Source organism: Spermophilus citellus (genome assembly GCF_964194105.1).
Source record: "Spermophilus citellus genome assembly, chromosome: 3".
NCBI classification, from domain to species: domain Eukaryota; kingdom Metazoa; phylum Chordata; class Mammalia; order Rodentia; family Sciuridae; genus Spermophilus; species Spermophilus citellus.
In genome coordinates this window covers 102177093-102202837 of record NC_138184.1, presented here as the reverse complement: position 1 = coordinate 102202837, position 25745 = coordinate 102177093, and the positions used below count along the sequence as shown (strand labels likewise).

Here is a 25745-nt window from a genome sequence, read left to right as displayed (position 1 = left end):
CGTTGAATGAATTAGCATGTGATTTATGAAAACTTGACTGTCATACTGTCAAATTGAGTGGGATTCGAGCATCAAGCAGCACAAGCACCACCCAATAATCTATGCCATGTCACAGACTGCACGACACAGCTGTATTTCAAAGATGCTCACCCTCGGGCAGGAGGTGGGTGCAGTTACATGCTCTAGTGGTGCCCACACATGGCAAGGGCAGCTCTGCCACACACCCCAAGCTTCTTTTGCCACTGTCCTGGGGCTTCTGCTAGTGGCTGCCCTTCCGGGGTCTACGCCCTTCGCCTTCCTGTGAGCACCAGCACAGACATGGCCCACTTCCTGAGGGTGCTGCGGCTCCTCCTGCCCCCACCCTAGACACTGTGCACTGCTTGCTGGCCTGGCTGAGCTTTCCCAAGGCACCAGTCAGGGGTAGTCCTGATGCAGTGAAGGAAGAATAGGAGGAATGAGTGTAGGAAGTCACCTGTCCCCTGCAAAACAAAGAGCCTGTAGGTGTGTCCTGAGTGTATGCACACCTAGGTGTGTGTGTGTGTGTGTGATCACATAAGCATGAGGAAGGCCTACAGGGACACCGGGAAAGTGGTCAGTACTGACCACCTGAGGCCCTGAAAAGTGTGCTGAGAGTGTGCACAGACCTGCCCACGGGAAGCGCTCTCGGTGGGTTCTCCCTGCTGTAAAGTAGTATCTCCATGTGGGGATTACAAATACGTGTCAACAGAGGTGTGTAAGAAGGCCCAAGCTCCACATTGTAATGTGGGCACAGTCCCATCCACCTTGGGGACAGGCTCAGCTCCTCTGGGCCAGGAGGACTAGACAGGCCATAAGGTGGTGACTGGTGAGCGGGCAGGTGCCTGAGCAGAGGGGACACCCGCAGTGTGCTCTCCCCTGGGAATGTGGTTTGTGGGTCTCCAGATCTGCTGGATTTTCCCGAGAAGTGGGGACCCTCAGTCATGAGTGGCAGGAAAGGAAAGCCATGAAGCCACCCTGGAAATGTACCACGTGACCAAACAGTTCCAGTCCTCAGAATCCATTCAGGAGACACCAAAACACCTCTGCGTAAAGATGCACACGCATGCTCACATTTGTTTAGAAACTCCAAAAGTGGCCATTGATGGATAGTGTGGGGTCCACCCAGACAACCGAATGTCCTTCAGCAATGGAGGAACAAACTGCCGATCCAGGTTAGACCATGCCGCAGCTTCAAACAAACCCACGATGCTAAGTCAAAGGCAGGAAGAGCAGAACACAGATCTACAGGGACAGAAGTGGTTGCCAGGGTCTGTGGGTGGGAGGAGCAACTGACTGCAAACGGGTGACACGAATGTCCCATGACTGGGTCATGGAGATGGCTGTCTGACTCAGAGGACTTGCCAACATCTTTGAAATGCATGGTTACAATTCTGACACGTCAGCATCACCACGCACAGCACACCAGGCCTTCCTCCCGGGGTCCACCTCATGTAGCCAGAGGACCTTCTGACTCAGAGTTTGTAAGTCCTTGGCTGCGTGGCTGCTGGGCCAGGCTCTTCACCTGATTGATGCCCTCCAAACGGCTTTGGATGCTGGGACTCTGACTGTCCCAAGGGCTGGGAGGAACACGAGGACTGCCCAAGGCTGCCTGCTTCGGAAATACCAAGGCCCAGGGAGAGCCTTCAGCAAGCCTCACAGCACGAGCCGTCTCTCACAGCTCTGGAGCCATGGCCGGCTCTGGCTGGGCTCCTCCTGGCTGGCAGATGGCTGCCTTCTTGCTCTGTCCCCGCAGCTCCTTTTCTGTTTTCCTCTTTACTCACTCCCTGCTTTTCTTTGGTAATGGGCTTGAACCCAGAGGTGCTTTGAGACAGGCTCTTGCTAAGGTACCCAGCCTGGCCTTGAACCTGTGATTCTCCTGCTACGGCATCCTGAGTGGCTGTGACTACAGGCGTGTGTTGCCACACCTGCTTCTCTTCCTCTTCATGAAGGGCAAAAGTCCCATCAGGACCTCTACTCTAGTGACCTCTCTAAGCGCAGTTACTACCCAGAGCTCCCACTGCTTGACACCACCTGACTGGGGACAGGGCCTGGGCATAGGGACTGGAGGGTGTGCAGGCCACAGTGGTCCACTGGCTGCCTATCACATGAGCTTCAGGTCCCCAGGCCAGGGCTCCTCTCTTTTAGCACATCCAGCTACCTGTGCCAGGGTCACTGGTCCTCTGCATCGCGCTATGGGCACCGAGCTCAGGCTGCTGGTGTCTGTCTCAGACCCAGGAGATGGGAAGGTTTATTTGCGTGCACTGGGCAAAACCTCAGAGTCTTCAGACTCAACCAAACTGAGCTCCCTAAATCCAAAGCCTCCTGGGCCTGCAGCAGAGAAGCACTAATTAGATGTGAACACCCTCCCCATGGCGGCCGGACACAGCCTTCAAGCCCCAGGGGTGACACTCCTGAGTAGCCAGCCCCCTTCATAATGCTCCCCCATGCTGTGATTTGTCCATGGCCAGGGATGTCACCTCCCCACTCATCTCAGGGGGACGTTCTCAGCTCGAGTCTTCTCATTTCCCTAAAGTTACAGATCACATTCCTGGAAACACTGGCTACGGGCTCCTTGTCAAAATCATTTCTGAGCAGCCAGGGATGACCCTGGGTGTAACTGTGATGAGATCTGTTTCTGGGTCTTGTTTCTCTCCTAGGTTTTGAAGCTAAAAATAGATTCCTTCTCTTTGGAGAACGGGCTGGTGTCTCCGTCTAAGCTGTCACTCACCAAACCGAGATCCTGTCCTCTGACCCTGATCCCTGCTCCTGCTGTCCCCTCCTGCCTCCCTCAACCACCGCTCTATTCTCTGCCTCTATGAATTTAACTCAGGATGAGGTTAAGGGCTCTTTCTACAACATAGTGATCACAGTTCATAACAATGCACTCGATATTTAAAGTTTTCTGAGATTGTTTCAAGTGTTCTCACCATAAAAAGATCCGTGAGTCAATGCCTATGATAATTAGCCGGAAAGAGCTCCTCCACAGCACTTGAGCATTTCCCAACACAACATATTGTACCAGGGAGGTAGATAGGATTTTTATTGTTCACTTAAATAAATAGAGAAAGAAGGAAGGAAAGAAGAGAGAGAGAGAGAGAGAGAGAGAGAGAGAGAGAGAGAGAGAGAGAGAGAGAGAGAGAGAGGAAGGAAGGAAGGGAAGAAGAAAGAGAAAGACAGATTACCAAGATGGTAAAATGGAGCAGGACCACGAGGGACCCCGCTGGACAGGTTCTGAGCACGAACAGACCAGCGGACTCCTAAGCTCAGAGGTTCCTAGAGAACGGAGGCCCCTGAGCCCCACCGCTCCGTGGCTGCACGCTGAGTCACTTACTTTGATGACACCCTCGTCCGCAGACTTGCACTCCACCGACTCCGAGATGTCGGTCACCGCGCTGTTCTCCTCCACGGAGACCACCCTGAGGGGCACCGCCACTGTCTTTCCTGTGAGGATGGCTGTGTTCAGGATTTCAGTGTCCTGCCGAAAGAACCAGACACGCGGGGGTCAAGGGGGTGCTCCGTCCCTGGGATTTCCAGGCTAAGCACCAGGCTGTCCCTGTTAAAGACATCCTGTGGCACTTCCTTCAAATGTAAAGGCCATAGTTTGGGACGGATTCTCAAGAACGCCCAATGCGTGGTCTGCATAGGCTGCTCCTCCTGGCTCCCCAGACCACTGGTTCATTTCCTCTCCGCCGCGGAGCAGGTGGTGATTCTCCACCAGCCAGGCTGTGGTCCTGAGCCGCAGGCGTGTCCCTGGGTACCTCGGGCCAGCAGACACTGTGGAGGGTGCCTGGTGTGCTATCGTCACCCTGCAGCAGATGTCCGCCATCTGACCTCCAGGGCCTGGACTATGTCACCTGACCTGGTAAGAGGGAATTTGCAGGTATGATAAGGCTCAGGATCTTGAGATGGGGACACCATCCTGGGGGACCCGTGGCCCAATTTTAACATCTTCCCAGGGGGGACCACAAAGGTCTGGGGAAGGAAATGAGATGCAGGTATGAGGGCAGAGGTTCCAGGGACCTGCTCGTGGCCTAGAGGTGGGTGGCCTGTGGGTGATGGGTGGCAGGGCAGGAGCATGCACACCTCCACCTGGCCCCTGGGCTCATCCCAGATGCTCCTCAAAGCAGTCAGGTCCCATGTGTCGTCACCTCCTCATAGAAGTGCAGCCACAGGACACGACAGGTGGCAGGTGGCTCAGAGTCACAGGGAAAGTGGAAGAGCACTTCGCCAAGGTGGGACCAGGTCACCCCCAGGCAGTCTCTCCAGCGAGGTGGCCAGGACGCCTTCAACCACCCACCTGTGCATGGCCCCTCCTGAGGCTCGTTCTGGGAGGGTGTCTCTGGCTGGCCCCGCTAGGCTCAGGGCCCACCCCTCACCCAGAGGAGGACCCGGCATGTTCACCAACAAGACTACCAGACAGATTTCCATAGGAAAAAGGGGGTTGAAAAAAATCAGATTCATGTTACCAGAAAGAGAGAGTAGTGAGATTACCCCCGCGGGGCCACCAAGTCGGCCCCGGAGCCTGGGCTGGTGGCACTGTGGCAGTGGCCCCAGAACCTGGGCTTCATGTCTTGTTTGTTTGTTGATTTTTGCTTGAGGGGGTCTAGTTATGTTTTCCAGGCTGGCCCTGAACTCCCGGGCTCCAGCAACCCTGCTTCAGCCTCCTGGGTATCTGGGACTGCAGCTGCCACCCTCCCACCCAGCTAAACACTTGGTTTTATTTGGGGCAGTACCGGGAATTGACACCAGGGGCGCTCTACCTCTGAGCTACACCCCCTGCCCTTTTTATTTATATTTTTTTGTTTCAGCGTCAGTATCTCACTAAGTTGCCCAGGCTGTCCTTGAACTTGTGATTCTCCTGCTTCCATCTCCAGAGCAGGGGTTTCCTTGTTCAGTGAAAACTTTTCAGCAAACCAGACCCTCTTCCTCTGCTGCCCTGGGGAGCCCCCACCGACACACCCAGGGGGGCTTGGCTGATTCTGTTCATGTTGACGTCATTCGAAATTCTCAGTCTACCTCCTCCTGCAGGCATTGCGACTTGCAAAGCAGTGGAGAAACGTTTTTTTTTGCGTCTGTAGGGTGCAGGCTGCTCACAGACGGTGATGTGTCTAGCACGCTATTTAAGTGTCTGAGATGGCACCGTCTCCTGAAACCTCCTTTTGTAAGCCTTTTCTTGATGGCCAAATGAGAGTACGAAAGGGTCTTTGGCCTTGGGACATCTGCTGAGACCTTTTACCCTCGGGTCGGTTTTCCCTGAAGTCCCTCTCCAGAAGTGCTGCTCCAGTTTGAAGCAGGAGACGCCAGCAGAAAGCTTTTCTGTTCTTTCTTCAGGGAAGCAATTGACACGGGTGACCTTTTGCAGTAAGCAGGAGCACCATGGGCAGAGGCTTGGGTTATGAGTGGAGCCCAGCCTTTCTCATGAGCTAGCAGTTAATAACCCTCTGCCAGGTCTGTCCCTGGTGCCCAGGATTCCTGAGGCTGGGGCTGTAATCTGGGCTGCTTTCAGAACGGCTTTACAGATGCTAAGAATACTGCAGGAGCTCCCGAGTCCATTTCCAGGGTCATTACAGGTAATGTGCTCAGAGACGGACCTGCACATTCTCTCCACAGAGCTATGGCTTCATTAAAGCTGCAGGCTCCCTGGCCTACTAATTGTGATTAGTTTCCTAGTGCTGTTGGGGTTTCACACCCACATGCATACACTCATTTGCACACATGTCCACACTCACCCTGTCCTACCTTTACAATCCCTGTCTGAAACTGGCATTGCATGGAGGCTGGGAGGGCTGGACCTCAGCCTTCCTGACCACATGGATTTCAGGGCATTAACAGCCATGGAAAGGACAGGGGACAGAAGGAAATGCCTCCAAGGCAGGCCAGTAGCCTGTGGGGAGGTCCCCTGGCGAGGGAGTCACTTTCCTGAGCAGGGAGTGTTCACTGCCTGGTGAGCACACGGAGTTGGGAATCTGGATTCTTCTCTGTGACAAACAACACTGACTTGAGTGGCTGCGACCACCTCTCTCTCTCTCTCTCTCTCTCTCTGGATCTCCATTCCCTCCTTTTGCAGATGAGGGCTTGGGCTCCGTCATCCCTGGGTATCTGGCTGTCAGATCTAGACATCTGTCTTATTCAGTCCATTTGATCACAGCAAAATTCCACAGACGGGGAGGGTTGCAAACAACACACACTTGTTCCTCACAGCTCTGGAGACCTCAAGACCAAGATCAAGATTCAGGGTCTGGTGAAGATGGAGTTAAAGAGAGAGGGAGGGAGAGAGAGAAAGAGAGACAGACAGACAGACACTTTGGTGTAGACACAGGGTTCTATGCTGCTGGTTGCAACCCCCAAATACTTTTCAGTTGATGCAATTCATTGCTGACCAGGACATTATTTAAGTGCATAAAGCTACATTATTTTCTGAAACTCACTGAAGCCATCCTGTGCAGGGACTGCTCACCTCCCTTTGCCCTGTCCCTCACGGCTGCCCAAGTAAGCTTATACTGCTGGCTGCCTATCCCCGGCCCCTTCTGGCCCGGGAGGAGTTCATCCTCATAGAAAGCAGAACTCTGCCTGAGACCACGGGGTCGTACAACTCCTGTAGGCCCCAGCAGAGTTTAGCACGCACTTATCAACCCAGTCGCAGAGTGCTGAAGCTGTCACTATTGCCTGGGAGACATTGGTGTCATTAAAGGTTCCTCCCTCCTCTTCCTCTGAGCTCTCCCTCTGTCCCTTCCACCACCATCAGAGAGCTGCTCTGCTCTGCTGTGGAGGGTCAGTGGCCCAAGGCACTTTAAATCACTGCCATTTCAAATTTGCAAAGAGCCCGAGGCTTTGGATTAAACACGCTTTGTTGTTGACTCATCCTCAAAAATGCTAATTGCTTGAGCTGTTTTAATTTTTAAATCAATAAAGAGCATAGAATTGCTTCTGGAGCAATTCTATGAGACCCAGGGTGTGAACCACCTCAAATTATGCCTGGGAAGGGGCCAGCTGTGGTCACCGGGTCTTGACCACTGGGGCAGAGCAGAGGGTAAACATGAGTGACACCCTCGAGGGTGACTCAGCCGTGGAGGGGCATCAGGACATGTGTGAAGTGGGAGGACCAGACGCTGAAGGGCGCCCTCCGCAGCTCCTTCACAGGACACATGCAGAGCGAGCTAGTCCACAGGGACAGGAGGCTGGCTGAGGGCGCTGCGCATGGACGGTGCTGTGTTGGGGAAAGCACTTTGGAACTGGATGGAGTGATGGCCACCAAACCTGCCAAAGGTGGGAGCCCCTGAGGTGAGCTTTCAAGAGGTAGGTCTTAGGGAGCAGGGATCCTGTCTGAGAAAGAGGAAGAAAGGGAGGAGGGAGGTAAGGAGGGAAGGAGTGGGTGACGAGGGAGGACAGGAGGGAAGACTTGAGGGTGGGCAGGAGGTGGACCCACCAAGAGGCCTGGGCCAGGCTGGACCCGCTGACTCTGGGCTCGCAAGGAGGCCTTGGCTGAGCCAACCAGCTGTTCCCCTTGGAAACAGGACTAAGAGAAGGTAGCTCACGCACAGGGGTGAGACACTGGCCTAGGGTCCATAAAGCTGGTGGCCGTGTGGTCCACAGCCTACAGATGGGGAAACCCAGGCCCAGGGCTGGGTGAGCGGCCATGGTCCAGCAGGCCTGGAGCATCCACCCAGGACGGCACACATGGCTTGACCACATTTCTGGCTGTCTAGCAGGTTAAGAGCGAGGACATGGATTCACCCTGAGTCCTGGCTCTGCCCTTTTCTGGCTGCACTTAGTTCTCCAAGCATCGGTTTCCTCGACTGAACCAGAGGAATAACTGGGTGGTTGGGGAGTTAGATCTGGTGAGGTTTGGGGTCACTCACTGGGGTGTGGGAGAAGTCCTGGTGGCCTCAGGGCAGCTGGTGAGCCTGAGTGCTCAGTGTCTGGTGCGAGGTGTGGACGTGGAGGGACCGGGCTTCCTGCAGGAAGCTCTTTGCTCTTTGGAGCTTTTAGGGAACACCTCATATCCAACATTGGGGCTGTGTTGGGGAAAGGACAGAAAATAAAATAAAGGCCAATCTATCGTTTATGTGATATGCAACACACAGATGTTGAGATTGTTTTTCAAAATTTTTGTTTATAATAGAGAAAATGTGGCATATGTGTTAGCTTTTTGTCTCTGTGACCAAAATACCCAACTAGAGCAATTTAGCAGAGTGAAAGGTTCTATTGGCTCATGGATCCAGAGGTTTCAGTCCATGGTTGGCTGCATCCTTCCTCTGGACCCAAGGTGAAGCAGAACCTCATGGCCAGAGGTCATGGTGGAAGAAAGTTGCTCAGGATGTTGTGGTCAGGAAGCAGAGAGAAGGAGGGAGGAGAGGGGTCATCGGGCAGGTTCCCAGGCCCCCAGTGACCCACCTACTCCTGCCACACCCCATCTGCCTACAGTCACCCCCAGTTGGTCTGTTCAAATGAGGATGGGCTACTTAGATTATAGATTACAGCTCTCAAACCCTATCACTTCCCCGCTGAACATTCCTATATCAATACAAGAGCTTTTGGGGGACACTTCTTCCAAACCATAGCATTCCATCTCTGGCCCCCCAAAATTCATGTCCACCTCATAATGCAAAATGCATTTAGCTCATCTCCAAGAGTCTCACGGTCTTGACAGTTCCCACACTGCCCCAAAGCCCAAGTCTTCCCGGAGACTCAAGGCAGACTCTTGGCTGTGAGCGACAGCGAGTTACGTACACCCATGTGGAGTGGCACAGCGTGAACCCCCCTTCCATAAAACAGGGAAAGGAGAGTAGAAGGCAAGACCTAATCTAGCTGGACAAACATATCCTGTAGCTCCTCCACTGGCATATGGGACACATGGTGGTGAGATGAGCTCACAAAAGGGTTGGGGAGTCCCTCCGTCCTACAGCCTGCATGGCCTCCTTTCTAACCTGCCTTTCTCTGTAGCCAGCAGGTTTCCTCAGCAGACAGTCCTTGTCACTGTCACCTCTTCATCCCCGAGGTCTCCATTCCAGCATTAGCTTTACCTCCCCAGCTTCACCCACAGCCCTCTCAGGGATTCTGAACCGACCACAATTATCCCTCCCTCCCTGGCCTCCCTTCGAAATCTCATGGAAGCCTCATGGAAACCTCCATGACCCCTTAGCCTTGGCCTCCTGTATTCCTCAGAGCCAGCACCACATGGATGATGCCGAGGTGTGCCACCCACTTGTGCAGTACCTGGGGTTCCTGGGATCCTGACTGTAGCAGCCTCTGAGGGCCTGCATGGCTTGGTTGTTCAAATGCCATCTTAGGCCCCCTGTGCAAAAAGGGTGGCCCCTTCCTCTTTTATCAAAGGATTTTTTTCCTTGCATATCTTTGAGCCTGCAATGGGTCTGGTCTTACCAAGCCCTGAGATGCCCTTAAGCCGTCTTTCCAGAGTGTCTCTGTGCAGAGTACTTAGCATCTCCTTAGTGGCTATAGTACCTTTAATAATTATGACTTCCTTGACCCTAGTTTTACAGACACTTTTCTGGCCAGACTGAAAATTTTATAAATCCCTCATCTCTGCTGTCCGCTCCCAACCCTCACAGAACACCTGCCATCAGTATCCACGCCACCTCCTAAATGCTGTGCTGCCTTTCCACCACCAGATTAATTAGTCCATCACCTTTAAATTCAGCCTCATGCAAAGCCTCAGGACAGGGGCAAAAGACACACAAGTTGTTTGCCAGGACATAATGCAAATGGGCTGTGGCACCACTCCTAGTACGTCTTCATTTCCCTTTGAAGCCCCGGGAACACGGTCCACATTCTTTCAGCCGTCTGGACTTCCGAGCTCCCACTAGAGCTGCCTGTTCAGCTCCACCTACAGCCTTCTACGCCTTCTCCGTCCTGCCTCTCCAAACTTCTCCAAACGCCCCCCACAAACTGCTCCAAAGGCTTCGGAATCACATGGTCAGTTCAGTCACAGCACAGCCTCACCTCTCCACACCAATGTCTCAGTTAGTCACCAAAATACTAGAGCAAGTGAGAGGAGGGACAGATTGTTTGTCTCATGGTCCAGAGGTTTCAATCCATGGTAGGCCTCCTCCGCTGCTCAGGCCCTAGGTGAGGCAGAGGTGTGCAGAGCGGAGATGTCCACCTCGTGGTGACCATAAGCAGAGAGGGATGGACAGAGGGGCCCTCAGGGAAACTGCCCCTTTCCAGGACATGCTGCCGGTGACCCACCTCCTCCAGCCTCACCCCACCTGCCCACAGTTACCACCCAGTCAGTCCACTCCAAGCAGGATGGACTGGTCAGGTGATGGTCTCGCCATCCAATCACTTCCCCTCTGAGCATTCCTGCATCAGTACAGGAGCTTTGGTGGACGCCTCGCATCCAGGCCACAACAGCTGATGTCGCATTTTCCAATCTTCGCCCTCAATTTCTCTCCCCAGAGGCAACTACCCGCTGTCTGTCTGTGGGGATATTTTGAGATATTAACCTAGGTTTCATTTCCCCTTCTGTGATCTCCCCTTCCCTCCCATTCAACAGGAAAACCAGTTCTCTTCAGGTCTGTGGAGGAGGGAGAATAGGCCAGTAATGCTCACGGGGTAAAGGCTCACAGACATGGACAACATCTTAGTCACAAGTGGAGTGGAGACGGGTGCGGTGGCGCACACCTGTGATCCCAGTGGCTTGGGAGGCTGAGACAGGAGGATCATGAGTTCAGAGCCAGCCTCAGCAAAAGTGAGGCACTAAGCAACTCAGTGAGTTGCTGTATTGACATAAAATACAAAATAGGGCTGGGGATGTGCCCCTGAGTTCAATCCATGGTATCCCCCAAAAAATATTGGAGTGGAAGGTGAGGGCCCCCCACCTGCCTCCTGAGCAAAAGGAAAAGATCTCTTTTAGAAGAAAATGAGCAAGGGGAGGAGGGGCCTCTGGGTGGAAGGTGTGCTGTGAAAAGGCAAGAGGAGGTGCTGCCTGGTGCATCTGCAGTCACTCAGAAACCCAGAGACTAGCGGGGTCACTAACATGGCAGGGGCTAGAAAAGAAAGCCGGCTGGATTTGGAGGAAAGAGAGCCAAGACATGGAGTCAGAAGAGGCTTTTGCCACTCACTATCACTCTCTTGTCCTGTAAGTGAGCTATGATCTAGGGGCCCCACCAGAGGAGTCATTCCCCAGCCTCCCTCTGGCCACAGTGTGGCCTGTGCCTGGCGTCCAGCACAGTGTTCTCAGAGTGTGATGTCTGGGAACTGTTGGGAAAGCAGACGGTGGCTTTCTATCCCAGACCTACCGAATGGCTGATTCTGACACTGGCCAAAGTTTGAGGACTACTGTTGCAGAGCGAATGAAAACAGAGATAGTGAGCATCACTTCAGGAAACCTGCTGGTGGAGCTGGACTCAGGAAGTACAGACACTCCTGTTGTCCCCTTTCCCTTCCTGATACCTGGAATACTAGCTACAATGACTGGACCAACACCATCCATCTTGGACCATGAGGCCCCATTGGGAAATGAAAGCCATTCACTACGGACAGTGGAATACAGAGATGTGGGAAACCGGAATCCCTGAGGACTAAGGAGTGGCCACAGCCTTGTCCGTGAGTGTGAAACCAACTTCCTCTATGTTCAGCTGTTGGCTTAGAGGTTCTGACATTCTCAGGTGAATCGAAGGCCAATTCATTCGGTGTTTCTTCCTACACTCAAGGGAGTGGAGGATGAAGACCGCCGCACTACACTGTGTGACAACACCTCTCTGGTCATGGAACTCTGAGAAGGCGACCGAGGGTGAGGACGCTGGGGGGGCAGCATGCCTGCAGGAGCGGGCAGGTGGGGCAGTGGCCCTGCCATCCCCTGGGGAAGCGAGCAGGTGGGGTGGTGGCCCTGCCGTCCTATGCTGCTGGCTGGTGTAGGAGGAGAGAGGGAGCGGAGATTGACAGCTCAGCCTAATTTACCGCAGACAAATTACTCCTAGAGCTCTTCGTTTTCCCAGCTCACGGCTTCCTGGTTAAGATGATGCATGGTGCCTGGCAGCTGCCTGCCAGCTGATTAGTGAGGTGGCAGGGACCGTGGTTCTGGATCCAGGGCTGGGAGCCAGAGAAGTGCCATCTGATCACCACCGAGTGGACGTGGTCATGCACAGCCCACCCTCTACATAATCCAGGGATTCGGAGCACATTTGGTGCACACTCAGGCATCACAGGGGTCTCAGCCGCCCCCAGGGCAGCCTTCCCTCTGCTGGGTGGCGCAATGTGACAGTTCCCTCTCCAGGGTAGGGGACCTTTTTACTGGCTGGCTTGAATGGCAGGCCCAGTAGAACAGTCTGGATGGCCCCGTCAGCTGGCCAACAGCCTCTCTGCTCCCTTTTCCTGATGAAAAGGCCCCCACAGTTCTGCAGTTTTTTTTTTTTTTTTGGTAGAATTGATTTAAAAAGTGCTTGGGAAGATGCCCACGGGGCAATGCCCAGCTTGGGAAAACTACCCTCTCTGGTGCCCCTGCATTTCCCAAGAGTATCTCCTCCTGATGGGCAGGTGACGTGATTCTCCCCACCTCACAGGTCCAGAAACCAAACTGCAGGAAGTGGCCACACTCAGAGCAGGAACCACCCCTGGGCAGCGCGGGATGGACAGATGCACTGGCCTGTCTGACCCTAAAGCCCATCTCTGAGCCACTGCCGTATGTGGCATAAATACCTTAAAAATAGTGCAACTTGGCCTTGAAAAAGCAGACAAGTACATTAAATATCTCAGGAAAGCTTAAAAAAAAAATAAAACAGCTTCATTGAGATAGCACCATAGTATGCACCATTTAAAGGGTGCTACTCGTCAGGCCCAAGGTCACTTTATCCAGCTTCAAAACAGTCTCATCCTCCAGAGGGAACGGCCATGCTCTCCATCCCCCCTGCCCAGCTCCTGGCCACTGGCCTGCTCTGTTTGCAGGGCCTCCCCTATTGTGGACAATTCTTATAAATGGAGTCATGTTACACGTGGCTTCTGTGTCTGGCTTCTTTCAGTCATGTTGTCACAGCGCATACCTGCAGTGGCAGATGGCAGTGCTCCATCCCTTTGTGTTGCCTGATGACATTCTATTATAGGAAGAGATATGATTCTGCACCCATTTGCTGGTGGCTTGTTCTGCTTTGGGCTATTCTGCATAACGCTGCTGGTGACAGTGAAGTGCCACTGTTCCTGTGGCTGGAGACTTTGGTTTCTCCTGGGTGTGGGATGAGGCTGAAGAAGGTCCTTTTAGAAACCAGCTAAGGACACAGACTTCTCTGAGGCAAATTATTTTTCCTCAGCGCCTCTCTACCGGCAAAGTTAGGACCGTCCTGTGGCGTTATGATTGCCCCTCTCCAGGGTGGCCCATGCACTTTTCTTAATACTAGGCAATGTGATCCTCTGCCTTCTTTTGGGGGTCATTTCATGAAGTCATGGAGATCCCATGCTCAGGGCAGAGGTGAGAAGCTGATGCTGACCACAGCCTGGTGTCCTGTCCCAGGCCAGGGGGCACTCTGCTCACAGGCACGTGGGAGCTACCTCCCTCTGTCTTCCTGAATGCAGCTCCTTGTGACTCTGAGGACTCTGTGCTCTGCCCATGAGTGTTCCCAGATGGCACCTCATCTGCAGGAATCTTGACCCCTTCTGAGCTGCTTCTCAGTAAGTGGCCCTCTCAGGTGACCCTCTATGGGCACAGGAGCTCTTTGTTGGATCCTGTATCTCTTTGGAGTTTTAAGCAGGGGTCCAAGGGTGCCGTGAGGCTGATCTGCTCATTTCGCATCTGGGGATGCAGAAAGTGTCCTTGGGCATGATCTGGGCAGCTCTGATCCTGGCACTGGCCCCACCTTGGCCAAAAAGGAACTCCTGTGACATGTGGTACTGGGTGGCGCCTGGGTCCTCCCACTGTCTAGCCCATGTATGTGGATCATATTTTGAGCTTACCTTCCACACAGCAGACAGGGCCAGCCCTTTAGACCTGAGCAAGGGACAAGGCCCTGCATGCTCCCCGGGAAGCCAAAGTCCTGCAGGATTTGGACCCTGGGCCTCTGGCTCCTACTTCTGTCCCCTACACTGTACTTTCCAGCCACTGTGCACTCACTGCTCTGCATATCCTACTCCTCCTGCCTGGAAAGCCCTTCCCAGATGCCACAGGACTCCACCCTCACCTCCCACCCCAGCCCTCCCCTTCTACCTCCTCCACAGCTCCCACTGCATATGCCTCAGGATTTCCTTTCAGCTTTGGGGCTGGGCCAGTCTCCCTTCTGGCTGGAGGCAGCACAGAGAGGTCTTGTGTGTCTCTTGTTGACCGTTCCACCTCCAGCATCAGGAACAAGGGCAATGGACACAAAGGAGAAACGGTCTGCAGATTGTTTTAGTTGGAGTTTCTGGAAGTATTTAGGAGAAGGGTATTGGGGCACAGTGCATTTAGAAAAGGGCCTCGAATTAGGAAAAGGGACCCTGGTCTGTTCCCCACAACCAAGACACTGGGCAGAGCGGTCTGAAAGTGCCAGCCCTGGGAAGGAGGTGGGGGCCCAGGAACCATTGTGGGCTCAGGGCCCAGTGATGGTGCCGCGACCAGGAAACAAGGTGCCCTAGAGCTAGCTGCAGCCTTGCTTGGGCAGTAGGAGATCCAGGAGCCGGGGGTGGGGGGAATCCCAGGTGGAGGCAGAAGTCAGAGCAAGGTGCAGGACTACAAGGGACAGCTTGCTTCTGCGCACCTGCTCCAACACTGGTGGACACGCGAGCACATATCCAGCGCCAGGCCACGTCGGCCACACCCTCCTGCCAGCTCCTTTTTGATTGGCCAATGTTACCTTCTGGTTTGCTCTGATTGGTTGGAGCCTGTGCCACTTTAGCTGGTGGAGTTTGATTATTCGCCATTTGGAACCATTTTAATGGAGATTTCAGGTAACAAGTGAGATTTTTCTCTGCAATTTCTCCTGCGTGCTGGTGACCACCATAACCCCCTAATCCGTGGGAAGCGGTCCAGTCACGATCTCTTAATGAGTCTCTTGCAAGGGTCTTCCTGGGTCTCCTTGGGCATCTGGAAGGTCAGATTACAAAAGACAGTCGTCCTTTTTGAACGACCTACAAGGGTCCCTGCCTGCAGCGTCTCCGCTGCGAGTACTGTACTGACTGCATTAGTCACACGGAGTTAAAAGCAATTCTCAGCCCTCTGCCCTCCTGAATCTCGGCGTTTCTGCCAGCAGTTACCACGGGAGGAACGCAGAAGCTCCATAGCAAATCACTTAACCGATCCATCCTGGGGAGCTGCAGCTCCTCTGGAAAGGTGGCCGAGCAAAACTCCCTTCCTCCCCCAGGACGCGTGCTAACAGCTCTGTGGGCTCGCGCTAACAAAGCAATCATTCTGGGTCCTGTCACCGCGGGGAAACCCAACGCCCACTTCATTTACTTGCAATTCATTCACGGCCCAAAGCAGGGGTGCAGGAGACAAACTTTACTTATCTGTCAATTTGCTTCTAATACAAGATAGAGTCTCTATCCCCAAACATGCATTTAAAACAAGAAAGCAATTCAATTTCAGCAGACACCGTTTTCAGAAGGTCCAGTGCTGTAACTGGCTTGTTAGATGGATCATCCTCTGGGGCAACACGTGGAATAAGTAGCACCAATGTCCCTGAGAAATGCCGTTGTTTGCAACTTAGCCAAGAAGGAGGCTGTTGTTGGGAAATTTGTACTTTATTTCTCCAAGGTTGTAGGTAGTCTTTCTCCCTGTTTTCCATTCTCCTGCATCACCTTTGAGATTGCACACGTGATTGCCCCTCATCAAGGTGCCCAAGGCAGCCCCAAGGGAGGGCTGCTCTGACTGCCGTGGAGGAGGAAAAGGGGCTATTGGTATATGTGCTCTCTCTGCTCCTTGTAACCTTCAGTCTTGCCAAAGGCACTGGGTGGGAGAGACATTCCTGCTGCCCATGCCTAACTGGTCCTCTTCTTGTTCCTGAGCCAAGGGAGAGGCCATGTCCCAGATGCCTGCAGCCATTGACACGAGAGGGCAAACGGTGTGGTCCCTTCTAGGCTGAGTCAGGAAAACGCCACAGTGCCAGCCCTCTACTCTCTTCTGGTGTGACAATCAGGGCCCAGCGTCTCAGTGCAGTGTCAGAGGATTTGCTGAGTCCTCTTCATCATCTGGGGAGCCCAGAATGCTGGCACCATGCTTTGCTGAGGGCCGTGAGGACCTGGCTGAGTTAAATCTGACATTCTGGAGTGTCTGCCATGGAGCTTGCCGGACACATGCCAGCAGAATACCCAGGGAAGGCAGGCCAGCATCTGCTTGGACACAGGCCAGCTCTCCACAGGCACACTCGAGTGAAAGGGTGACCCTGCCAGGGGCACTGGCATTTCAAAGAGAACCCCGGTAGGCTGGAGATGTTTGCCAGCGGGATGGATGGGCAGCGGTGGGCTCCAAGTCAACCTCTGGAGCTACCAGGGAGGGAATTTTGAGGTGGGCCTTCTTGGTGCCTTTAGAATCCTATTACTGACTTTCATCCAATGAGGACTTTGAGTCATAAGCACAGAAATGAGCAAAAGGAAATCTGCTGGAAGGGATGTAGGTGTCCTGCAGGATGGGTGGTGGAGATTGGGTGCAGGGTCTTCATTTGGTCAGGGAGAGGATAGCCAGGGCACCTCAGGAGTTGTTTAGTGTTCTTGCATCACACTGGCCCAGACTCTCAAGCATGCAGCTGGCCCCGCTGAGTTGGTAACCAGCACTAATGGGAGCCAGTCAGTGCCAGGGGCTGGGAGGAGCAGCCTGTGCTGGGTTTGGGGATCCACAGCTCTGTGGATCTCTGTTCTCTGTGGGTTGTGGCTTGGAGACAACCTCACCTGGGTCCCAAGCTTGATTTGGTGTGGCTGGAGGCACTGTCCTCCCAGCAAGCCCTCAGACTCCCTGAGCTGCTCAGGTGTAAGTCAGTGAAGGCCAGAAAGTCTGCAGGTTTCGGTGCCCAGTGAAACCCACTGAGTGGGAAACATAGAGGACTCATTTTCCCTTTCAACTCTGCTGGCCCCCATCCATCCCAACCCCAGGAATCCCACTGGACCATTCCCAGAGACTGAAAGGCCAGCAGCTGCCGCATGACAATGGGTGACACTACCCCCTTGTGGCAGAGACGGGAAACACAGCACTTGTCCCAACACACTGGATCAGAGCAGAAGGGGGTTGACCCTTGCAGGCTGCTCCAGGTCCTGCTGAGGTGAGATGTGCTTGCCATGAAGCTCAGTCCTGCTCAACACGGCCAGCAACTCTGCCACAGTACAGCTTGGAATGTCCCCTTGCTCAGAATGCTCCCTGGGCCCCCTGCAGTTCATCTCTGCTCTGACAGTCAACCCCAAGCTGTCCTTGATCTGCTTTCTGTCTCTGAAGTCTTGCTGTTTCTAGAAAGTTCACGTGAAGAGAAGCCTACCCTGTCACCATTGCTTGGCACAGCCGTGGTCTTCCTGCTTATTGTCAGGACTGTCCTACCGTCTGCCTGTTCCATGGTTTGTTTCTTCTTTATCACCCACTGTGGGCACCTGGGTTGACAGTCGGGTAGCAGTGCCCACCCATGGGCATCCCGTGCTGGGTGTTCTTGTTCTGTAAACCGGCAGATCCCAGGGCATACAGCGTGCACAGGTAACACCGGAGAAACCGCCGTTTCTAACATCTATTCATCTCCTCCTCCCCAACACAGAGCAGGGCTTCCCTCCACACCCAGCCAGCACTCTGCGGGGGCGTCTCTTCACTTTGGGGCAATCCGGCGGGGGCTGGGGGAAGGTGGCTTTTCCCTGTGGCTTTCTGTGCATTTCCCAGTCACTAATGATGCAAAGCATTTCCATTCTCCTAACATTTGGGTTAAAATTAATTACCGTTGTAAGTCCTGGTGCAAATTCATGTTTTGATATTCTATCTGTATGTTTATGTTGAGGCTCGGATTTCCTCAAATCCTAACTCTAACACCAAATTTAATCTATATGGTAAGAGAAGTTGAGAAGAACCAGATGATAGAATGACGAGGAGGTATGTTGGCTCACCTCCAACTTGAAAAAAAAAGGAGGAGGAAAAAAGAAGCGTACTAGGGAGAGTTTGCTATAGCCAACAGCAATAGCATTTTTGGGTTGCAATCTAAAGTAGTTATCAAAATACACATCTAGAATCGTTTAACATTTCACCCTTCTCATTTTTTCCTTGTAAAATTAGGATCTTTTTTCTTTTTTTTTCCCCCTAGTTTTTAAAATAACTTTCATCCATGGCCTCTACCAGCCCAGGCGGAGTCTGGATTGTGAGGTGGTGCTGACACCGGGACCCTGAGTTGGTGCTCTTTTCCGGGGCTTTCTCTGACCTCTCTGAGCGCTTTCCTTGGCTCAGGGCTCTTGACCTCTGGCCTATCTGTTCCGGAGCATTGCCTCCTGGGAGTCTGATGGAGCCCCCACACCAAAGGGGCCTCCGAGACACTAGCCCCGAGGCGCCCTCGCTGCCCAGGATGTGCTGCGAATGGACTCCAAGCGTCTGTGAATTAGCAGAGACTCCAGCTCCCTGTGCCCCAGCCCCGCTTGACAGATTTAATTTTTTTTTTTTAAAGAGAGAGTGAGAGAGGAGAGAGAGAGAGAGAATTTTTTTTAATATTTATTTTTTAGTTCTCGGCGGACACAACATCTTTGTTGGTATGTGGTGCTGTGGATCGAACCCGGGCCGCACGCATGCCAGGCGAGCGCGCTACCACTTGAGCCACATCCCCAGCCCCTGGCAGATTTAATTTTGAGCACAAGCAATAATCCCATTGCGAAATCCCTTGTCTTACATGGAGTTGCAGACATTAGACAAATAAAAGCCCCGGGGAGAAAAGTGGATCTTGCTTCTTTCTTTCAAATGATTAAAGGAAAAGGAACCAGCTGGGCGACTCCGTGATCTTTCAGGCAAATTTAGGAAAGAAGACGTCTCTGAGGGCTGGTGGGAGGTGCTTTCAGTAATAAGGGAGAGCAGGCAGGGCAGGCAGACGTTGCTTACCTCGCTCACCGGGAAAACCTTTGGTCTCTGCCGGGCTGGTCCAGGTGGGGGTGGAGAGGGGCTGGCCTGCACCTGGAAGGCAGCCCACTGACCACCTCTGCTCCGCTTCCTGGCTGAGTGTCTGTGCTGCACCTCCACTTAGCTTTAAAATGGGGAGAAGTATATTGTCCCTCTTCTGTTAGTCGGCTTTGGCTGTTGGGACAAATGACCATAAACCTGGTGGCTTACAGAATAGAAAGGTACCCTCTCACAGCTGTGTGGGCAAATCCAACAGGAAGGTGTGCACAGGCCTGTGCTCTCACGGGGGGCTCGAGGGCTGGGGGAGGACCCTCCCTGGCCTGTGCCAGCTGCTTCTGGCCACCAGCCATGCTCGGCCTGTCTCCCTCCTCCAGGCATATCATGGCATCTTCTCCCTTTCCTAAGGGTGCTTGTCATGGGGTGTAGGACCCACCCTAGTCCTGGATGACATCATCCTGACCCTTAAGAATCTCTGCAAAAACTCTATTTGCAAATAAGGTGTCATTCGCAGTACCAGGGTTTAGGACTTGGGTGTGTCTCTCCGATGGACACCATCGCTGGTCCAACAGGTACCAGGAGAACGAGCCTGCACCGTGGTTCTATTTGAATGGGCAATAGCATTTTTGGATGGGGATCAGCTGCTGCTCATGGGGTTGCTGGATGGGGGTCAGCTGCTGCTCGTGGGGACCACAGCATAGGCCAAGAACTGGAGGCTGGAGCTGGCCGAGTGTGTACAGGGGGAGGAGTCAGGGCTCACAATCAGGATGTCACCTCCGGGTCTGGATCCAATCTGGCGACTTGTGCATCCCCCTGAGTGGTTTCCGTGAATCTCTTCATTTCCCCAGCCCTGATTTCAGAGCAGAGTGGCATTTGGGCTGATAAAGCAAGCTGGGCTGCAGAACTTTTAAAAAAAAAATAACTTTATTAAGATTCGATTCTAATGCCCTACGATTCACCCATTTAAAATGGGAAATTCAATGGCTTTTAGTAGATTCACAGACTCGTGCAGCCATCTCTATAATCGATTTCAGCACATTTCCATCAGCCCACAAAGAATTCTGCACCCTGTAGCTGTTCCCGCCCACCCCTCTCCGCCCTGGGCGGTCTCCGAGTCATTCTGCCTAAGGATTCACTTATTCTATAATTTCACATAAATGGAGTCGTAGGGCACGTGCTCTTTCTGACTACCTCTCTCACGCAGGATAATGTCTCCACAGTTCATCTTCGCCGTCATGTGTCTGGTGCTTCATTTTTATTGCCAAATGGTTTCAGTCCTCTTGAGCTGAGAGGTACAATTACCAAGTAGAAATCATAAACTACAAGGGCTGCGTCACCGCGTACCTCGGATGTTCCAAGTGCTGGGCTAATTGTGTGCATTTTTCCAATGGAGACACCTGCAGAGGCTGGACAGCCAAGACGAATAGGCACAAAGGATGTGGGAGAGACTCGGTCGCTGGCTTTCCTGCCGAAGCCCACGGGTACAGTGTCCATCACCCTGCCGATTGCCACCTCTGGGGCTGCACGTTGCTGGACCTTCTGCTTGTTTCCAGAGAAGCCAGGATCCAGGTCTACCTGTGTGACGCCTTCCAACTGGGGGATGTGAACAGCAAAACTGATGCCAAGCCAGAAGCACCACTCGCAGGTGACAAGGCCATCTGAAGGTGACCACATCCTGCCCTCAGAGTCCCTTTGGGAGAAACGTGGCCACCTCATCTTGGTTTGCCTAGATTTTCCCATTGTTATAACTGGAAGCCCCACATCCCAGGAATCTCCTCAGTCCCAGGGAAACTGGGATGACTGGGAGGCCACAGTAGATTTGTAGGAGGGGGCCATGTTAGAGACACGGTGGCTCCTCACTCTGTATATCCTCAGAGGGAATTTATGAACAATGTCACCATCACTATCACTGTCACCACTGTCACCACAATCACTAACATCACCACCACCATCACCATCATCACCATCACCACCATCACCACCATCATCATCACCACCATCACCACCATCACCATCATGACTATCATCACTAACATCACCATCATCACCATCATCACCATCACTTCCATTACCACCATCACCATCATCATCATCACCACCATCATCACCATCACCACCATCAACACCTTCACCATCATAATCACCACCACCAACATCACCATCAACACCACTGTCATCACCACCACCACTACCACCATTGCCATAACCATCACCATCATCATTAACATTACCAACATCACCATCACCCCATCATCATAACCACCATCATCACTATCATCATCACCATCATCACCACCATCACCATCATAATCACCACCACCAACGTCATCACCACCACCACCACCATTGCCATCACCATCACCATCATCACCATCACCATCATCACAATCATCACCACCACCATCACCATCATCACCACCACCATCACCATCATCACCATCACCATCATCATCATCATCCCATCATCATAACCACCATCATCACCATCATCATCACCATCATCACCACCATTACTACCATCATCACCATCATCAGCACTATCACCACCATCATCATAACCCTCATCATCACCATCATCATCAATCACCATTATCACCTCCACTACCACCAGCACCACTATCTTCATAACCACCAACAGAAGCATCAATGCCAGCATATTCATCCACCCTTTCTCCACCCTTCACAATGAATATTTTCCAGTTTAAGGTGTGGCAGTGAGCACAGTAGGCTCAGGTCAGAGAAATGAGGGTTGTGCCCCACATCCACCCTCTCCAGGCCCTGTAACTGGGACACACTGCTCTGTGCATAGGTGTGAAGAAGCCTCTTCATCAAGTGAGGGCAGACAGGCCCTGAAGCCATGGAAATAGCTGCTGCGAGATTAAGTGAAGTAGGGAGCGTGGAGCACTGTGTTCAGGGTCAGCACCGGAGGTCAGTGAGGTCAGTGATCACCACTGTGGAAAGGCACTCACATCGTCAGCACCCTTGGCTCTCCGGGGTCACCAAACTGGCTCTAATGTCCAGAAACTCCTGCTAGTTTTTGCTCTGGCCCCCTCTGGTCAGGTTCCCTGCATCACAGGGCCACATTCTTGAATTACTGCTGCCATCTGCCTCTAAGGAGGATTTCCTCCACAGGCAGGAGAAACATGGGACCAAGTGCTGAAGGCATTTTGTAGACTGAGGCTTCCACGCAGATGTCTGGGATGAGCTCAGCGCGGATCTGCCCAGGGTCACACCAGGGGGTGGCCAGACCCAACCTCGGGGGCACTGGAGTGAATGATGTGGCACATGGGACTTTGGTTCTCAGCTTGTGACCTTGCCACAGTTCTGGGCAAGAGGAAGCTGTGGCTCAGAAGGGGTTGGGCTAGCAGTGGGACTCCAGGGCCCTGTGAGCCCCGGCTTCTCGCACCCCTGGTTAGATTGAGAGCCAGCATCACTGGCTGCTCCAGGCATCTGCAGCCCCAAGGGCAGGGCTTGCTGCAGGCTGCCTCTGTTAATGGAGACTGGTGTCGGGCTCATGTGTGACCTGGTGGCTTGGACCCTCCAAGGGAAAGGGAATTTGCCCCCGTGTGGGTTTAGAAGGCAAAAAGAACCCTTTTCCATAAAATAAATGGATGTGCTGATTTTGACCTTTCAAAACCCCATGACAAAACCCATATGGAGGCAAACAAAATCTCATTTCGTCTGGCTGTTCTAATATTAATTTATAAAGCAAAATACTGAGATTAATTCTCATTCAAATCTGCACCCACCTAAGGTTCTTGAAAATGAAATTCCATTACCAATTCCCTTTCATTTTTACTTTCAAGAATCTTTGGAATGCGGGCACTTGGGCTCTGGTGGGGCTTGTGCCCGAGCACAGCAGGGCTTCTGAGAACATTCTGCCAACTCCTGTCTCTCCCCTGCAGGGGACGAAGAATCCGAGAGGGTTTGCTGTTTATGTCTCCTAGCATCGCGCAAGCACGAGTCTGAGGTAGTGCCAGGGACCCATGTGGCAGTGAGCTGTAGCTCTGAGCAGAGCATAGTGAGCGCTTTAAAATAGTGGCTCTGAGGAATTCCACTGATCTTCATTTTCGTGGGTGACACGTGCTCCAGGCAATCCCAGCATCCTCTAGGATGCTTCCGCATGGCACCTGTCTGGCAGTGATACTTGGGAAGGGAATTGCCTATGTCTTTGAATTCACTGGCTATTAAATCCTCTTTCCAAGGGTTTTTCAGAAAGAAAGAAAGAAAAGGGACATCAAGAATCTGAAATGACTAATGACAGCCACTGCAGGCTCTAGCACAGGCAAAGCAGAAATCAAAGGCCTTGGTTTGGTGCTAAAACCTAAAATGTTAGCAAGACTGATGAACAATAGATAGATGGTACCAGTTTCTCTGTAACTAAGGATGGTAGGTTTTACTTGGTTTGCCGGTTAAGTTCAGGCAGGGCAGGTAAGTACAGTTGGGCAGCCTCTGTACTGCACAAGGCTGTACATGAAAGGAGTTGGTATCTGCAAAGCAGACTGTATTTTCTAAGAGAACTCAGGCACCATGTGGAGAGGGGCTTGGAGGGTCTTTCTAGTTTGCACTGCTCCAGCCAGTGTTGTGGCCCTTTTCTCAGGACCTAGCAAATGACAAAGAATTAAACAAATAATTTCAGTCGCCTCTTCTAAGATGGAGAAGCGCTGGTTTCTGAGGACCAGTCGTCTTACTTTCCAGCTTCCTTAAGGAAGATGTGCCGACTGATTCATGCAGCAGGTGAGCAGGACACTGATTGTGCTGTTGCTCCCCACACCCAGTCTAGAGTGTCTGCCTGGGGCCCTGAGCACATTTCCTCCCTGAGGCTGCGGCCGCCATCAGTGTGACCTCTGCCCGCTGCCTGGCCAGCGTGGGACATAAAAGAGACAATGGACTTCTCTATCCCATTCCGTGGTATTTACCCTGGAGAATTAACGTCAGCATACTACAGGGACACTTACATCTCTGTGTTTAGAGCAGCACAAGTCACAGTTGCCAGACCGTGGGGCCAGCCTATGTGTCCACCAAAGAAAATGTGGTGTGTGTATGTAGGGAGAGGCAGGAGAGAGAGAGAGAGAGAGAGAGAGAGAGAGAGAGAGAGAGAGAGAGAGAGAACACAAACCCGATGGGGTTTTACTGAGCCATAAAGAGAAGGAAAGCATAGCCTTTTCAGGAGGGTGGGTGAGCTGGGGACCCTCATGCTAAGTGCAAAAAGCCATTCCCAGGGGTCAAGGGTGGTGTGTTTGCTTTCACATGTGGAAGCTAGAGAGGAAGAAAGAAATGAAAGGTGCACGGGAGGGGATGTCAGGAGATGCAAGGAGATGGGTGGAGGAGAGGCCCAGTGGGGCAGCAAAAGGCATCAGGGAATGCACTGGCCAATCCACACCTGGTACAGGTGGGACCCTGCCGCACTGGTATGTGTAGTGACCATACACCAACACAGAAGAAGCCACTGTGGGTCCCACAGGGGAGGCTCTGCATGAACAAAGCCACTCTTGGGGGTCTCACCACTGGGGAGCAGTGGCCTGGTGAGGAGGGCTCGGGGTCCTGGCCCTGGAACTCAGCCCCTCCTCCCAGAACCAGCTGAGTGTCTCTCCTGGTAGCAGGGACGGTGCCCAGCAATCTGTGTTGGTGGTGGGGGCCTTTCCGCACCACAGATCCCCCAGCGCATTCACAACCACAGGTCCTGACTCTGCAGACAGCCACCAGCCTCTGAGCTACTGTGAAGAAGGCCCAGGGGAGGGGAGTGGTGCACAGTGACCCACAGCAGTCACAGTAACCACCCAGGGCACTGCATCCTGGGCTCCTGTACAACATAAGCCACTACAGACACCACATCACACCCTTCTGGCTGCCAGCCCCAGACCCCTGGGCTCACAAATGAGCACCAGCTGGACGGAGGTCATTGCAAATGTCCCAGCACCCCTGGAGAATCCAAGACTGAAGGGCGAGGGTTGAATGTCCTAAGTCTCGATGAAATCCAAACCAAGACTCAACATGAACTTCCTTCACCCTGGCCAGGTTTGCTGTAAGTAGCTCTACCATCATCTTTGATCATCTAGATCCTCTTTGATTAGATTTCACAGTTACCCACCCCCTCGTATGCACCACGACACTTCAACCCCTCTGGTTGTATTTATGCTCATGTTTAATTGGAATCATTCTATCTTTGTTTTCCTCCTTCAGGTTCACGATTGTGCCTCTGAGCCCCTCTTTTCCCTCTTACATGACCTGCCATGGCCTCAAATCTCTGTCCACCATCTTGTTCTTCTTTTGGCCATGGTGTGTATTATTCTTTCTATCTTTCTTTTTTCTATCTTTAATAACTAGTGTTTCGGCCTATTCCAGAAACTTCTACAACTTCCAGAAACTACTACAACTTTATAGCTGGATCAGAGGAACTGGAGAACGAACGATATCAACAGGTTTTTGTTTTTTCCTAAGGATGATTACTATGAGGCTGTGCTCTGAAGCGATTGTCATCAGTAGGGTTTGGTGTCCTCTCTCAAAGTGATGCTGATACCAGGAACAGGGGTCGACACACATTGAGGAAATGACCCAATGGCCCAATGTGGGGTTCTTAGGAGAGAGAAGTTCACATAATAGTTTCTTGCATAAAAGAAGAAGAAATTACCATTCCTGTAGATGGGTACACATACAAACAATGCAAAAGATCTAGGGGACAGACCACTCCACACAGCCCACAACACTCTAGCGATGGGACCCATGGACACTCCAGTAGAGGGAATGTCAG

General features: G+C 52.6%; 1 protein-coding gene across 1 annotated transcript in view; it reads right to left on the bottom strand.

The window, feature by feature from the left end:
- TMEM132C (transmembrane protein 132C) overlaps nt 1-25745 on the bottom strand; it is a gene marked incomplete at its 3' end in the record, with an annotated part of 269362 nt that overhangs the window by 11046 nt on the left and 232571 nt on the right. The window contains exon 5 of the mRNA XM_081286496.1: nt 3350-3493. Within this exon, the coding sequence (XP_081142622.1) occupies nt 3350-3493 (144 nt within the window). The remainder of the gene's footprint in view (nt 1-3349; nt 3494-25745) is intronic.